General features: G+C 32.4%; 1 protein-coding gene across 1 annotated transcript; it reads left to right on the top strand.

Annotated features, from left to right (window-relative positions):
* The first annotated feature begins 14239 nt into the window (after positions 1-14239).
* LOC111367526 (bifunctional 15-cis-phytoene synthase, chromoplastic-like) lies at positions 14240-15003 on the top strand. The gene is made up of 2 exons (XM_022988456.1): positions 14240-14705; positions 14829-15003. Exons 1-2 carry the CDS (start codon positions 14459-14461, stop codon positions 14903-14905), a joined length of 324 nt encoding a protein of 107 aa, XP_022844224.1. The 5' UTR covers positions 14240-14458; the 3' UTR covers positions 14906-15003.
* Positions 15004-18022: the final 3019 nt, after the last annotated feature.

The following is an 18022-nucleotide window of genomic DNA, read 5'->3' on the forward strand; positions in this document are numbered from 1 at the left end:
GTGTGGAAGCAGAGCCCTTAGCAACAACTAAAGGATATAGTTCTATATGGCAGAGTACAATATGTAGATTTAGTATACTGAGGACGATTGTTGTTGATAATAGTCAGTTTGACATGTCTTAAAAGCTTTTTCGTGAGAGCTACAAAATAGAGCATAGACTAACTTCGACCGCCCATCCCCAAGCAAACGGCAAGCTGATGAGGTGAATCGTATCACTTCAAGGCTCGAGACTAGATTGGACAAATAGAAGGGTTTTGGGTCACACGAGTTACTCTATATATCGTGTGCATACCATACAACTTTGAAAGAGCCTACAAGAAAAAAATGTCTTTTAAGTTATCTTTTGGAACTGAGGTTGTTCAATTACAGACCTAATCTTAAGAATATAGCAGCAGTAGGGCACTCCCATCAACCACGGGCCAAATTAAGAACATACAAGATGATCATGAGCCTTGGAAAAGGGACTTGAAGACTAGAGGATTTGAAGGAAAATTTCTAAGCAAACCATTGAATGCCAAATATCTCAAGATATACTATCAGTAAATAATAGACCTAGTAGGAAGAAGTTTGTGTTCAATTTTTAATTTTATTTTTATTTATTTACTTATTTTTTTGTGGGGGATGGGGGTTTAATGCCATCTACTCTAGCGCTTCGTAATTTTTATTGATGATCAATGAAAAACCATAGGTAGTGGTAGATGATGAGGGCACTCAGAAATGGCCAACCTCGCTCGAACATCAAGGTACAAAGGGTATTAAATGGAGGAGTTGAGTGTAAGCTGGCTCGCCTCAAGAAAGTTTGGACTCGACGGTCACTCGAGGCTAGCCTATTTTTTTAAAGACAAAAATTGCACTTTCTTAGCTAAAATGTAAGCTGCTCGTAAGCTTGAAGCTAACCAATAAGCTCACTTTGACTTGGCTCATGAGTTACCTTTTTGTTCAGCTCATACCACAAACTCGCTTGGGACGCTCACTCCACCAAACACCCCTATCGGCTCCTACTGAGTCCCGCAATCCAAGCAAGCTTTGTGCAAGTGTATTACCTCAATCTACAACATAGATATCTCATATTGATCGCTAATTCCAGACTAGGTAAGTTGGTCGAAGGTACGAAAGGCACTTTATGACAAGCAAGAAAACATAAAAACTGGTTAAAAGCTCAAAGGTCACCTTATAGCTCCAGTGACGAAACATCAAAACCACATATGCTTCTTAGAACAAAATGTATTTTCTTGTTTTAGTGGAAATGCAGAACACTCGAACTTGGATAATGTCAATGCTAAGGTGGTTGATTTGATTACGTGCTTATTGATGAATTTCATATAGGCAAACTCGTCCCCCAACTCTCTGGTGTGATAGATTCAAAGTTATAAATTTTATTGCTAATTCTACTAAGCGCCCTAGAATTAAGCATATTATGTTAAGCATCTACTTTGGTTAAGAATGCAACATGTACTAGTCTACAATCAAGTTGCCAACTTTTCTAACTAACCTTACCAATCTTCTTTAGAAGATGATTACTCGGACTTTCATTTTAGGGAAAATTGCAGCCAAAGTGCCAAATCTTTCATTTATTAGCAGATTTTGCCCAAACTTTTCATTTATACTACCGTACGTACCAAACCTTTAAAAAAATTACAGTTCAAGTCCATATAAACGGTTTCTATCAGTTTGACCACAAAAATCGTCAATTGACTTCAAAAATTAAAAATTTAATAATTTTGACCAAATAAGATAAAGGTAAAATTGTAACTCTATAATTTTAATATTAAAAAAAATAATTTAAAAAAAAACCGTCTCCTTCTCCATCTTCCCCAATCTTCTCCCTCCAAAGTCAAAACCACCCGCCGCCCAGTTGCCACCGCCAGCACCACCACCTCAAGTCTTACCTAATTTTCTAACAATGGCCAAAATTTCAAAGTTTTTCCTTCTACTCCTTTTCCTAGTTGCAACACAGGTTTACGCCCTAGGAAGAATTGTGGGAGGCAGAGGTAAAGAATGTGAAAACTAATAAGTGCAAGATCTGAGCAATTACTACGTGGACCATACAATAGTAAGCAGAAGCACAGTGCAAATGACTGAAAACTTCTCACGTTTTCACAGGTGGTGGTGGCGGAAAAACAGGTGGTTTTCGGGATCAAGAATTATCTCAAGATGAACCTGAAAGAGTTGCTCAACTTTGCATCGTCAACTCCATCTCCTACCAAATAGACATACCCACTGATTTGATTTAATACTTGCCCTTTTTCTTCCCAAGTGTAATGGTATGGAATAAATAATAAATTGTTGTTCATGGTGTACCTAAAATCTTCAGTTAAATATGGTGAAGAGGTGGAGATGGTGCCGAGAACTAGTTGGGTGGTTTTGACTTTGGGGGGAGACGATTGGGGAAGATGGAGGAAGAGACGGGGATTTTTTTTTCACCTTTTTCAATTGTTTTTTTAATATATATATATATTAAAATTATAGAATTACAATTTTACCCTCACTTTATTTGGTCAAAATTATTATATTTTTAATTATTGAAGTCAATTGACGATTTTTGGGGTCAAACTGGCAAAAACCTTCAATATGGACTTAAACTACAATTTTTTTAAAGATTTGGTACGTATGGTGGCACAAATGAAAAGTTTGGACAAAGTCTGCTAATAAATGAAATGTTTGGTACCTTGACTGCAATTTTTCCTTCATTTTATTGAGTAATGATAATTAGTACCAATGATACTTAATATCAAATATCAATCTAGACCCCAAAAACAAAAAACAAAAAACAAAATATCTGGGTAATAGAGAACCACTTTAATTATTCAATGAAGTTAAAAATGTATTTTAAATAATTGGTCAAGTCTAAACTGACGTTCACTATTATTTGGTGCTAAGTATCAATAGTGCTAAATAATATTACTACATTTTATTAGTCGTATTTGTTAGGTGTCTAGTTAGTACAATTTTTTGACTCAACATTTTTTGGAAGAAAATAAAAGGTTTAGGAACCTGTCAAGGTGAAAAACAGTAGAAGGTAATAATTGAGCAACTTAAATTATGCTAGTATTCAATTGGTACATACATACATATCAGGATATGGACGGACCTAGTCAGAGTCAACTAACCTAGGATAGTACAATAAGGTACACAACTATAGAAACCTAGTATAATACAATAGGGTACAACAAGGATGGTAGAAAGGTAGGAATTAAATTTACTACAATAGGATTATTATATAGTTTCACCTCTCTCTTTTTTCTTTTTTCTTTTTTTTTCTTTTTTAATTGTTGCATTATTTTTAATTGTATTAGGATTTTCGACATTTGCTCATTGTTATACCTGTGTCCCAAACTTATTTTTATCATCAGTCTTTCATTAATTGGTATATGTTATCACTTAATATGGTCCTCATCCGAAAGGTTTACTAGGGAGGCATAAAAAGACTTACATGCTCTTCATATTTCTAAGCAATAAATTAAAAAAAAAAGAAAAAAAAGTGCAAAATATTTGGCGATTGTAATGTAGCATGCTAACAAAATGTAAACATAAACCACCAGCGGATACTATATGTACTAATTAATGAAATATTGATAATACATGTGCGATAAAAATATGGAAACATAAGTACGATAATAAGCAAAGATTTTGAAACCTTTAGTGCAATCAAAAGTAACGCAATAAAAAAGAATGTGAAATGTTAATATAACTATTCTTAACTTTATCAATGTGATTAACATTAACTCTAATATGACTTACATGCTAGTGGTCTCGTTAGAGACCTATCTTGGAACGTATAAGATGAAATTGTGTTATGTATAGGGGTTTAGCGAGTGCATCAACAAGTTGATCACTGGATACGACATAGGATACATGAATGTCACCATATTGGATTTTGTCATAAACGAAATGAACATAGTGAAAACCCGGATTTGAGCACACATAGTTGGTAATAACATAGTCACAAAATATAGTAGGTGTAGGACTAGTCGGTTCACTGAATTCTGTGTGGGATTTGATCTAGAGAAGATCACAAACAGCGGTAGAAACAACTCTGCCCTCGACCTTCATGGAGGAATGATATATAGGATATTGTCTGTGAGATATCTAGGCAATAGAATTATAGTCAAGGAACCCCCAAATAGGAGTCAAAAAAATGCGTGCAACACAAGCGGAGACTGAATAAACCGTAATGAATAGTGCCATGGAGATAATGAAGCACACGTTTTTGACGGATATCCAGTGTTGAGACGCAGGACAATGCATAAACTAAGATGGTTTGTTTACAACATGGGCAATATCATGGCGCATGAGTAAGATATGTTGGATACTGCCAATTACTTAGCAATATTTTGTAGCATCACTTAGTCAATTAACCTGAGATTTATCGTAGTGCACATAGGTTTTTGTGAATCGGGGTGAAACGTTTGAGGAGATGTGTTTGAAAAGAGAATGAGAAGGCGATAGGGGATGACCTAGCACATGTTATGGCTAGATTACTAGTTATGGTATTGCCATTGACAATGGATATGTTGTCGACCATAGGATTGGCTGAGTCTCGAGAATTTTTTCCTTATTTAAGTTGCACTCCAATACCATATTGGTTTTTGGACTTTCATCTTAAAATATTATTCTTGTTAAGAAGAACACAAGCTTTTATACGTTGATTATTTATATTATTTATAACTGATGTAGGATTTATACTTTAGATGCACTGGCAAAATAATGGCTCATAAAGTAAAGGGTTTTATGTTAAAAATAAATCAATCTTGTTAAGAAATTTACTTCGAGTCCTTATATGTTGATTATTTTTATTATTTAAAATGATGTGAGATTTATAATTTAACATGTCTTGTAAGATTGTAGCTCATTTGTTAACTCCAATCTTGAAATTCATACTTGTTTGAGCTTTTAACAGATCAAATCACAATTTTTGACTCTATACCATGTTAAGTTATATAATACTTGAAGCTAAAAATTGAGCAAATTAAAGTATACTTGTGTTCAACGGGTATTTATAGAATTACATATGAACATATAGTCAAATCTACTAGTATTCAACTGATCAATAGAATATGATAAGGATATGGAGAGCTAAGACTTTGATTTATGTACAACAAGATTGATTTTATCAATATGATTTGAGTTAATTACGCCAATGATCATTGAAGTTATTTTCTTACTATAATAATCACTCATGTTTCTAGTTGTTAACGTTAAATTTTACGCGACATTGTTAAGTGCCAACATGTCACCAAAATCAGAGTCAGGAATATTTGATTAAATAAGTTCATATAATAGAAAACATAACACAACTTTAATTTTGACAAGTTTTTTGGACCTAAATATGAAAAACTAATGATTTTCCAAAAGACGATTTTTGTGACTTCGTATAATAAATAACATTGTTTGCTGAAACTAGTGGATTCAAACATTTGATATAGAGGGGCACAATTAAATATGCAAAATTAGAGGTGAAAATCAAAACTAGCACATTTACATCCGCTATATTTCTTCCTCAGACTTCAGTCTACCTAATCTCTTTCTCTCTATCACATATGCATCATAGTATTGTACTTTTATCTCTTTCTTATTGCATATTGAAATCTCAATGAGGTCACGGGTAAGTGTGTGGGAGACATTAAATGAAATCAACATCATATATGATGATATAAAGGCTACATGTTTTTTGTCCTATTAAAATCATAGCAAATGTTACGATGCATTAGAGTAGCCCATTTGAAGAGTTAAGACGCCTCTATTTAAGATGCACTTTTTGATGTATATTTAACTATTTTTGATATTCTTTTGGGCCATTTGATATGTCTTGGATGTAGTTCCCGAAATAAATTTTGTGATGACATAGGCGATTTATGAATTTGGCTAGTGTACGATCGTAGAAGAAATTTTAAAGTCAACATATGACCCACCAGAACCCACTATGGGTCCACCAATGTTTGCTGATAAATTAATCAATTTTAAAAATTGAGCCGAATATAAATTAGGAAAAAGAAAAGGACCAAAGGTCGAACTAGAATCGACCCTTAGTTCGACCTGAGGTCGAATCAAATGTCAAACTTAAATGAATATATTCCTACGAACTATAAAATATTATAACAGCAATAATTTTTTAAAATTTAGTATTACTAGTTCAAAGTAAATATAAATCAATATTTGTCAAATAGATTTATTATCCTATAATTTATTTTAAAACTTCAAAAACTAACAATTAATGTGTTCAAAATAATTTGGTTTGTTCAAATTGAAATTATTTGTGCTTTGGGGCCAAAATTAATTTAACAAAGAGAAGGAAGTAAACAATTAAGTATGTAAAATTGCAAACGGCTACACATCTTATCCCACATCGAAAGATGAAGAAAAGTGTGTAGGACTCCTCTTTTAGAAGCAACACCTCGCAGGAAGCCAAAATTTGGCTTGCCAATGTTTGAGCCCATTTATCAATTGAAATATTTTGTTTAACAGGCAAAAATCGTGATCGGTTTTTCGGTTCTTAGTTAAAATGGTCAATTCAACGGGTTAATTATCGCTTTTTTTTCTTTTTTGGTTAATATATTATGATCGGACTGAATTTGAAACCGATTTCTAATTTTTTCAGTTGAATCGATCGTTCAATACATTGAAACTAACACACAATGGTGTCACATAGAGCGATTGAACATTTTTAAGTGATTATTACCATAAAAAGTATCTCCAATGACTATTGTGGGAATCACTCAAAACTTCATCGATCATTTGCATAATTAACACACATGATTAACATTACTCTTAATATAAACCATAATTTGAATTTAACTTGTATAATTCATTTGCACATAGATAACTCAAAACTTCATTGATCATTTGCACATAGATAAATCTGTTCATAATTGATCAAATGCTATAAATAATATGATTATTAGTGAATAGCAATTATAATCCTACAACCCTAATTTTTATTATCATTGTATCCTTAATTATTCCCTCCAAATATGGAGTTTTAGTTTTTATTAAAACGCTCAAGTCTATTGACTTATATTCTCTCCTCTTTTTTCCTCTCCTTTTATAATGCCTTATCAACACAAAGATCTAACCAATTGAGTTAGAAAAATTTATTTCTCTTTCTATTTTCAAAATTTTAGCCAAATGAGGTAGAATTTTTTTCCGTAGTCAAAGAAAGTATTATCATAAGTTTAAATTGTATAACAAAGAGGTATAGTTATTTGATCTAATTATAACAACTTATGATAAATAAATATTTACATTTCATTATTGTATTATTGTTCTTAAAAAAAAATCTAAATCAATAGTTTGAAAGAATATTGTAATATTATTCTTGAAAAGGAATAATTTAAATCAATATTTCAGAAGAATATTGTAGTATTGCTTGAAAAATAGTATGATATTTGTATTATTTTTATTACTCCTAAAGAAACACAAATTTACACATACAATATTTAAATGATATTGTATTATTACTCTTGAAAAATTATAATATTTTTTTATAAAGAATTCCATTATTATTCCTGAAAAATATTATTTAGATTTTGAAAAGAAAATTTTATCTTATTCTAGTGTTTCATCGAAATATTACTTATTCCAAAAGGACATGATATTACAATTTCAATACTCCAAAAGAATATTGATTCATTGCTCTTAAAGAAGCAATGGTTATTTTATTGTATACATAATGATTATGTTTTTATTCTGTATAAATATCTGTGTGCATTAATTAGTTAGGAAATCAAGTCAATTCCGTTAAGAGGTAAAGGGAAATTTATGTTAATATATTTACTTTTTTCGATTGAATTTGCATAAATAAATTCAAGTCAATATTTTACTTGTGTTTCATCCTTTCTCCTTGTTAATTATCTATTTTTTTGGCTCATTATTCGAATAATTATCTCTTTCATGTTCTTTCTAATACAAGTATAGTTTATGAATTTATTACTTGTACATCTGTTTACTATAAAATATTGTTGCTCCCAAAGTAGCACATTATTATTAATGTTTTAGTTAGAGTTTTCTTGCTCTCAGAGCATAATTAAGTAAAATCTAACATAAAACGAAAATCCATATAGCCCTTATCAAAGTTTAGGTTCGACCTCAATGGCCAATCCTTGGTCAGCCGATCGAGGATCACCTCTCCTATATATGGGATGGTGTCTTGATAAGTTTAGTGACTTTTTTCTATTATAAGGAAGAAAGAAGTTCAAATTCGTTTATATTTGTTCATGAATAGTAACTTTTTACATAATTTATATTTTAAATAATATCTTAATATTTTTTAAAAATATTGATATATTGCTCTTGAAAAAACAATATTAAAAAACAACGTGCTCCTGAAATAGTACATGTTTCGAATAATATATCATTTTGTATTAGTGTTTATCACTGAAGGAAAATATACTACTCATATCATGTGAACATTAATTCTTATATGATTATGTCATAGTTAATCATATTTTCGAGAATTAACTATGTCTTTTATTTGATTGAATAGTTATTCAAATGGCAAATATATATTGAACCAAAAGTCCAATCATTGACTGTATTAATGTTTGATACAACCCGTTGAACCATCATTGGATCAATAATGATGTGAAATTGAGAATTTAAACATTCAATGAAGAACCAGAATATTTTTTAATTCAATGAATTCATATATAGTTTGTGTTTGAGTCACATTATTTTGAAAGAATATATTTTGGAATAGTGGATTGATGGAGAATGTGTGATTAAAAAATAAGGAAAATTTTTGAATATGTGTGTAATATTATTTTATTTAAGAGCGTATGATTGAAATTATATCAAATCACTGTTTAAAAATATTATTTTTTTTTAAAATGCGGCTCATTAATGTTTGTTCTCTTTATTGAGAGTTGGTCATTAACCTTTACTAGATAAAATAAAGATTGAATTCCCTGTTATTTATTAGACATCTATATGCTCATTTGGCGTGCACACACATATATATTCTTTCATAATTGATCAAACACTTTTTACACACTTATTTCGTGAGATTTAAAAGTACTATCTAATTATTCACCATTCAACTTTGAATATTAGTAATTTACTGAAATTATAAAGAACTCCTAAACATGTTAAAGCTTGTTTGACACAATTTTTCTAAAACAAAACGATCTTTTAGATCCTATAAAATATGTGTAAAAATAATTTTAGAAAAAATGATTTTAAAAAATCTTTGACGAACAAACACTTACTTCCTTGAGTAAAAGCCAGTTGCTTTGACTTCATTTTTTCCTAAAAAATTTAAATTAACGTTAATAAAAGTTGATGATATTTGATTAAAAAACTAATAATAATTATTAACCTTATAAAATTTGTAGTTAAAAGTATAATTACATAAACGTATATTTTAAAATTTTGGAAGGAAAGAATAACTTAATAATACTCCATAAGCATCAATCTACAGTAGTATAAGTAAAAACGAAGTCACGGCCTCTAACAAATTGTCACGCCAAACATGGCACACTCCCCATGTGGCACTTAGCACACGTTTTGTTTTTCTGCGCTCACATAGGATCTCTGGATTTCAATTTGGGGGTGATCGATTTATTTTCCCGCTTAAAGTTAAATGGTGACCACATCACCAATTTCGAACCAATAAAAAATCCCTGTTAGAAGCCTGTGAAGGAGCCCATGTGAAAAAGTTCTGTAAGAAGCCTGTGAAAGAGTCCTCTGTAACTGTAAATATAGAATTATCCAAATAATCCTATCCTACATATATAAAAGAGTGAAACTTGTGCTGAACATGTGTCGCAATTTCCTATCGTCCTCCAATTTTTTATTTTTATTTTTTTTTTCTCACTGAACCATCAGCTCAAACCCATTCCATAATCTCATACCTTACCTTCAAAATCTGACACAAAAGTTCATCTGCACGCACGACCATGCCTCCAATTCTAGCCAAAATTGCAATGTGCATGATCAACTCCATCACCCACATTCTATACAACCCAGGAATAGTTTCATGGTCACGTATGTTCAGGAAACGTTTTAAATCAAAATCTCTCTAATTTCTATAAGTATATGTTTATTGTATTTTCATGTAATCATTTGTTTTCTTGTTTTATGAATTTTGCTTTTCCAATTTTTTCTTCTTTATTCTTTTGAATTAATCATCATTTTTCTTAAATTTTTACTTTTCCTTCATTTTTCAATTATTTAATATTAAAATATACGATTTTGATTTCGTGTGTGAGGTAGTCTTCACTTCTTCCCTAGGAGGTTCAGAAACTTATGATTTTGATTTAGCTTCTTGCAAGTGACGCTACGTTGCCCCGGATTTGCTTGTAATTTTGTTGGCTATTTTTTAAATTTTTAAAATTTTTCCAGTATTTCTCCCCAACTTCGACAGCATCTCCGTGCTGCATGGAGCTAATGCTCGCACACTAGCTCCGTGCGCGAACGGAGCTAATGCTGGAGAGAAATGCTCATTATTGGATTGTTTGTGGACATATGCCTAAGAGAATAATTGAAGCTAGAAGGATGAAGTTTTGTTTGTTGTGCTATGTATCTTCTCAAATCCCAAACTGTCATTTCGTCGAACACTTGGAGAATTCCCCAGAATCCCCACCTTCTGCCACAATTTCCATCTATCGCAATGCCTTGTATAATCCTCATGGTATTAGAAAGATTTATACATATGATTCTGTATTTTTTTTCTTTTTGTGTTTATTGTGAATGATGGATTTGTTTATATGTAGAGCACTCACACGAACTGTCTGATGAATCTGAGCTCATTAAGAACCTCAAGAATATCATAAAGGTAATTGATTTTCTGGGAATACTATGTTAGAATTGAATGAAAAATATTGAATAGAAGTAATGAAAAATATTGAATAGAAGTCTCTTCATATGTTGCAACTCAAGGAACTCAAGTCCCTTCATATTTTTAACTCCTTTATTAATGAATGGTTTAACTCCTTGATTAATGAGCTAGCTTTTCCTCCATTGGTATAAATAGGAGTCTCTGTAGGTTGGAAAATCACAAGTGAAATGCAAGCTTCTTCCTTTAAGCAACGATCTTCTTTTTCTCACTTTCAAGTTCTTCCTTATGTTTATAATTTCTTTGTGAGATAGAGTATATCACAGTTAGTTCGCAGGCGGTTAACGTAGTGCAGTGTGAACCGACAACCGATTGTATCCTGGGAATCGAACACCGATTAAAACCTCTTGCACTTCGATGAGGCGGTGAATTTGATTTAAGGAAACTGTGAATACACAGGCCTTCGGTTTGATTTGATTTCTTAATATTTACCTACAAGCTTAAATCGAAATTGGCTTTAGTAAATCAAATTTTGTTCATTAGTTTTTGTCAATTTTTCCAGTTCATGGTTTTTGCATTATTTCTAATTCATTTTAAATGATTGTTAAGTTGTTAATAATTTGACAAAATAATCTGTTCTTCAACTCTACAGTTTTATTTTCTGAACAGATAACTTGATTTCGAATTTATATATAACTTTGCAAACTTATAATTATTTTAAATTATTTGTTGCTTGTTCAGGTTCAATGGCGTCACATGGAAATAACGATGTGAACAACGAAAACAACAATGTTGGTACCGGTGTACCAAATCCTGCAATGACCGTTGTTAACCCTATGGAGACCACGACTGACATTTCTCCCATTGACGGGATAATTGGAAGCGGGATTCCTCAGGTTGGAGTGAACCCAACTTTGTCTTCGGCTGCGGCCTCGGCAATCGAGTTTGGCACAATACCTTTGCCAGTGCCTAGGGCTGCAGCTTCGGCACCTTTGCTATCGTTTCCAGCTCCATTTTCGGTGAATCATGCAATTCGACCAGATAAGTTTGCCGGTACTGATTTTAAGACATGGTAGAATAAGATGGTTTTCTATCTCACTACGTTGGGCCTTGCACGTTTCCTCACTGAGGATGCCCCTATTGTGACTGAAAACAACACTGATGTGCATAGGAGGATAACAAGCGGGCTGAACGTAAGTCAGAGAATTCTTACTCTAAGAAGGCTAATATATTGGAGTACGGCCAAAGTTCTGGTACTAAGAAAGTTCACTTCTTTAAAGCCAAACAGGGTAACGAAAATCGAAAAGATAAAAAACAGGCTACGAAAGGGTCTCAGTTGAAGCCTGCAGGTGGGGTAGGAAAGAAACCTAAGTTCTAGTTCAATGGAAAGTGCTTCCATTATGACAAAATTGGGCATCAATCAGTAGACTGCCGTCAGCCTCGGAGGGATAATAAGCAACGTCCTCAGGCTAATATGGTTGGAAATGAGAGAGATCATCTCTCAAATGAAATGTCTGAGCTAAACCTCACGACGGTGATTAGTGAGGTTAACATAGTGGGATCTAACCCAAAGGAGTGGTGGCTGGACATTGGGGCCACTTGCCATGTTTGCTCCAACAGGAGCATGTTCGCTACTTTTGAACCAGTTACAAATGGTGAAAAGTTGTTCATGGGAAACTCTACAACTTCTGAAGTGCTTGGTAAAGGCAAGGTGATCCTGAAGATGACATCTGGCAAAGAGCTTACTCTGACTAATATGCTGTACGTGCCAGAGATTCGCAAGAATCTGGTCTCTTGGTCTCTTCTGAGCAAGAATGGGTTCCGCACGGTCTTTGAGGCGGATAAGTTGGTGATTACCAAAATACGAGTTTATGTTGGGAAAGGCTATATGACTGATGGTCTGTTTAAATTGAATGTAATTGGTGTAACCCAAACTGTTATGAGTAATGAGAAAACTCCTTCCGTTTACTTGCTTGAGTCTCCTAATCTGTGGCATGGTAATTAGGTCACGTAAATTACAATGCTTTATGTAGATTAAGCAAACTAAATTACTTGCCTAGATTTCAAATTGATTCAAATCATAAATGTGAAACATGCATTGAATCTAAGCTTACTAGGTCTTCGTTTCATAGTATTGAATAGAAGTCTCTTCATATGTTGTAACTCAAGTAACTCAAGTCCGTTCATGTTTTTAACTCCTTTATCAATGAATGGTTTAACTCCTTGATTAATGAGCTAGCTTTTCCTCCATTGGTATAAATAGGAGTCTCTCTAGGTTGGAAAATCACAAGTGAAATGCAAGCTTCTTCCTCTAAGCAACAATCTTCTTTTTCTCACTTTCAAGTTCTTCCTTATGCTTATAATTTCTTTGTGAGATAGATTATATCACAGCTAGTTCGCAGGTGGTTAACGTAGTACAACGTGAACCGACAACCGATTGTATCATGGGAATCGAACACTGATCAAAACCTCTTGCACTCCGGTGAGGCAGCGAATTCGATTTAAGGAAACTATGAATACACAGGCCTTCGGTTTGATTTGATTTTCTAATATTTACCTACAGTGTCGAAATTATTTAATTGCACTTATAATGAATAAAACTGGTGGACTACCATATTTTGTAAGGTACTTGGAAGTATTCAAAAGGGAAACTTTTTCATCAACTGATTCCTTTGATCCAGTGTGGGTGAAAATGACTTAATTTAAATTTTGTTTTTGGGAGGTCGAGTATTTGTATCCTAATTGTTGGATTCTCATTGGCTGTAATCTGGGATTCTTTTTTCATCCTGACATGACATTGAAATTTGGAGAAAATAAAATTAATTTCTGGGTGTTGAGGGTGCTATTGGAATTTGGGAGCATGCTATGATTGGAAAATTGAAGCTTCGGAGGAAAATTGGGAGTTGTTCATTTGGTGAACTCTATTTAGGTGCTCTTTAATTTTTACATAAGACTTGATAATTACATTGATTTATTTTTATTTTTGGTCTTTTTATGTTACTGTCAAGGGATTACTGTTCATCATTATGGATCATTTATGCATCATTGTCACAGGTGTGAACATACAGAATGGAGAAAAATTATACGTCAAGCTGGTATGCTTCAGACATTTCACTTCATACATTGTTCAAGATTTCGAATCAATTGGACCCAGGATGGTATGCTTTTCTATCTTATTTTCTTTCCATGTATTATTGTTTGTTACAAGAGCCTATAGTCCTTGTCTAGCCCCTCACTTCTTGATGATCCTATGTCAAATTGAACTCAAGAACTCTGTTTGAGTAGGACAAGCTTCTTTTTTCTTTTTTTCTTTTTTCTTTTTTTTTTGGTGGGATTTTTAAATTTTTTTCTTCAAAAGTGAAGTTGATAGACTTGAGTGCTAATTTTTTAAAAAGTAAAGTAAAGAAGGTAACAGAATGGAGGACAAAATTCTTGCATTGTTTAGACCACTAAAAGTTCAGAGTCAACATGTCTGTTGCTTTGTACTGGGTTGTTTATCCCACTTCTAAGGTGGTCAGTGGCACTGGATTCCTAGAGTCCATCCGAGGGGTAACCGGAATCTAGATTCATCCTGGTCCATTTCTCGGGGTTGGAACTTGATTTGCAAGGGCAGAAAATATAGTTGGAATTTAAGTTGTCCTAAAGCAGATTCAAGGTATTCCTGGTTGGGCGAGTCGAATTCAGGGAATGGAAGAAAACTCTCTCATATCAAGTATGGCAGCTAGCCCGGCTGGAGAAACGATGCTAACCTCGGAACATAAGGTTTATGATGTGTTTTTGAGACAGGCGGCCTTGGTTAAGAGGCAGTTGAGATCCAATGACAATTTGGAAGTAAAGCTGGATATTGTTCTTCCGGGTCCCTGTAGCTTTTTAAGCGAAGCATATGATCGCTGTGGTGAAGTATGTGCTGAGTACGCCAAGACATTTTACTTGGGTTAGCCTTCTTAATCTTTGTTTCTTTAGTTGACAAGAATTTTGCCGAGGTTTTTCTCGAGGCTTTGATGCTACAATATTTAATTGGCAAAAGAAATCCTAATCTCTTTTTGGTTCTTTTCAGGCACTATGTTGATGACTCCACAGAGGCGAAGAGCTATTTGGGCTATCCATGTTGAGTGTCCGTGGTTAATAGTATAATACAAAGCTCTTAACAAGAAAGCATATATGTAATCTGGTTTTAATTAGCAAACTGCGTCTGCTTACAAATTTGCTGTTTTTGTTCAAATATTTTTGGGTGATGGATTATGATGAGCATTTATGTTACATATATGTCAGTAGAAAATTCATGATACATTTTGCTAAACTCAAATTGTGTAATTATGGAAAGAAATTGGTGGTGCAAATGTTGATTATATGATGTTCTCTCAAGTTGAAAAATAAGAAGTATATAGCAATATTTCAAAGATGATTAGCATTTTAATGTGGGAATTGATGAAGTTCAGCAAAACAAGTAGTATTTTGTGAAGAAGACACCCTTTTACAATTTCATTTCTAGCTAGATTTACGTAATGGCTTCTACTAGGTCTGTTGAGAGAGGCGCTTATCGAATGAGAAATTGAGTCTTCTCATTTACCAGATCAACTTTTCAGTATTCTGTCTAAATTAAGGAGTTTTTGAGGCCTATTACATAACATTAATGAGTGAATCAACTCGAACTAAAATGTGTTAGAATAATTCTAAATATAGGCTTCGTCTTCGATTGTAAAATTTTAAGAGTTAGATGTATGACTCACAATGACATTATGATTAGGTCAATTATGCTAGGTGGTCAATTTGGGTTGTTTTACACCTCACGGATTTTATTTGATATAATGTAGTAATTTCAAGTATGTGGGCTGCAATAATGAGTAAACCCTAATTAGGGTTTAAGTCGATAATGGGATGATTAAATAAATTCCTATATAAAGGTTAGGTCCCCTCTCCTCTCCATATGATTTTATTAGCTTGCCCCATTGAAGGCGAATTTTTGTGAGAAGCAAGAAGGGAAAGATCTAGCGGGTATTACAATTATAATTATTATTCATATCAACAATGGTTTTCGCACATATGAATTCGTTTTTATTAAATTATTATTTGGTGATTTTTGATTTTTAACATGATTGAAAATAAACATTAACAATTGGTAACACAGCCTTCATGTTAAGCCCTCGTTTGAGCCACATTATTGTAAAAATAAAAATAAAAAATATAATCTTTATAGACCTCACACAAGAGATAAAAAATCAATATGATGACTTGATGTGATGAATAACGGACATATTTTTCATTTTAATGAGTAAATAATAGAGCTCAAACAGGGCCTAAAATCATAATCCTTCATAAATATAATATTCTTTCTCTATTTCTAATCGAACAGTTCTTAAATTCCCACCAATTCAAAATTGTTTGGATTAAAGTCTTTTTGTGTTTTGTGCAGTATATAGTCATTAAGGTCCTATTTGGTACACATTAATGTAAAAATAAAAATGAAAAATATAGTCGTTACAGGCTCCACACAAAAGATAAAAAGTTAAATAATTGTTGTTTGATCTGATGAATAACAGTCATATTTTTCATTTTAGTAAGCAAATAATGGGAAAACAAATCGAAGCTAAATAAAGATGTTTAAAGAGCAGACACCCGTTTCCAGCACCAAATCTGCAAACCCAACTCTTGGTTTTCTCTATCGATTTGCCTTCGGCAAATCATGGTCAACCTTTCGCTCTCTCCCACCCTATTGCATCTAAGACAGGAAAGAGAAATCCACAATTACAACCCTTTCTTCAAGGTCTCTGTATGTATATGCATGTATTTATATAATTTCCTTTTGATTGATATTTTGTTATTTTGAAGAAGCCAAGAATATGGATTTTTACTTTCACAGTTGGATCTTGATTGCCCAAATTTAGCAAGAATTCATATTGTTTTAGCCACGTGAAGTACAGAATTTTCATGGAATCTGCCATGTGAAACCCATAATGTATAATTTGTTGTTTTGAAGAAACCCATAATCTACGATGGAAGAAGTCACAGTCGGGTGAAACAAAAAAACAAAATAAATAAATAAATAAATAAAAATTCTGTTTCTAAGAAAATGGGCAGTAGAGGGAAATGGGGGCTTCTGTTGCAAATAACTAATCTTCAAGCCCCTGTTACAATTAACAATTGGGAGTCATATTGCAATTACTTAAATAAGGACCCGACACGCAATTTTTAAATATTGAAGGACCTATTTTTAATTTCAATGCGGGGTCAAAAATGTAATTTTCAAAGGTATTAAATTTGAACTTTTAAAAGGTTTGACCCTGAAATTTTAATTTTGACCCAATTGAAATTTTATTTGCTAATTGACCCGATTAAAATAAATAAATAGATAAATAAATAATTGATTGATTGACGACTTTTATATTTTTCATTAAAATATTTATATATTTAAATATTGCTATTATTTATGCGTTTAAATCTCATTTTTGAAATTTTGTTGCCAATTTCGTCTTTCAATCACATATGAATTTTTGTTTTTCATCGATTAATGATTATGATTATGATTTGTTGCTTAATTATTATGTTGTGATTGATTTTTTTATGGGTTTTGAGACGACCTTTATTTATCCCGCAAAGAGAAATATTTTGTAATAAAAATGGGTAGTAGTTGACAAAGTGACACACTCATTATTATTTATTTAGTTTTCTCTACAATAAAAATATATATGTTTTTTGCGCAACAATTTTGATTTATTGCATATAATATCTTACCCAAAGGTGTTATTATATGTGATATTTTTTTAAAATGGCATAAAGCAGTTAACGAGCTTACTTTGATCTAGAAATCCCCTTCTGCCCAAAGGTGTTGGTGCTTCGAAAACCAATGTAATTTTGTTAACTGGTTACATGATAAATTTTAAGAATACCTTATAGCATGTTGTATTGTCTACCCAAATGTGACTTTATGATAATGCATCTAGGCTCTTACCGTAATGAAATTCATATGTTTTGATTTAAATTACGAATTATCTAATTAATAGCTCATATTAATTAGTTTGATATTTTATCATCCATTTGATTGTGTGCATTATGTTTGGATGATATTGAGTATAATATTTTATTTTTCCACAATTTATAATACCTCATCTCTTTCGAATTAATTGTCTGCTATCGAAATCTTGATTGGGAATAATTATGTGAGATGGAAACAAGATGTAGAAATAACACTAGGTCTTTTGGGCTTGGACTTTGCAATGGAGAAAAAGTTTGAGAAACCCACAGATAAGAATA

The sequence above is a fragment of the Olea europaea genome, chromosome 18 (assembly GCF_002742605.1).
Source record: "Olea europaea var. sylvestris chromosome 18, O_europaea_v1, whole genome shotgun sequence".
Classification (NCBI taxonomy): domain Eukaryota; kingdom Viridiplantae; phylum Streptophyta; class Magnoliopsida; order Lamiales; family Oleaceae; genus Olea; species Olea europaea.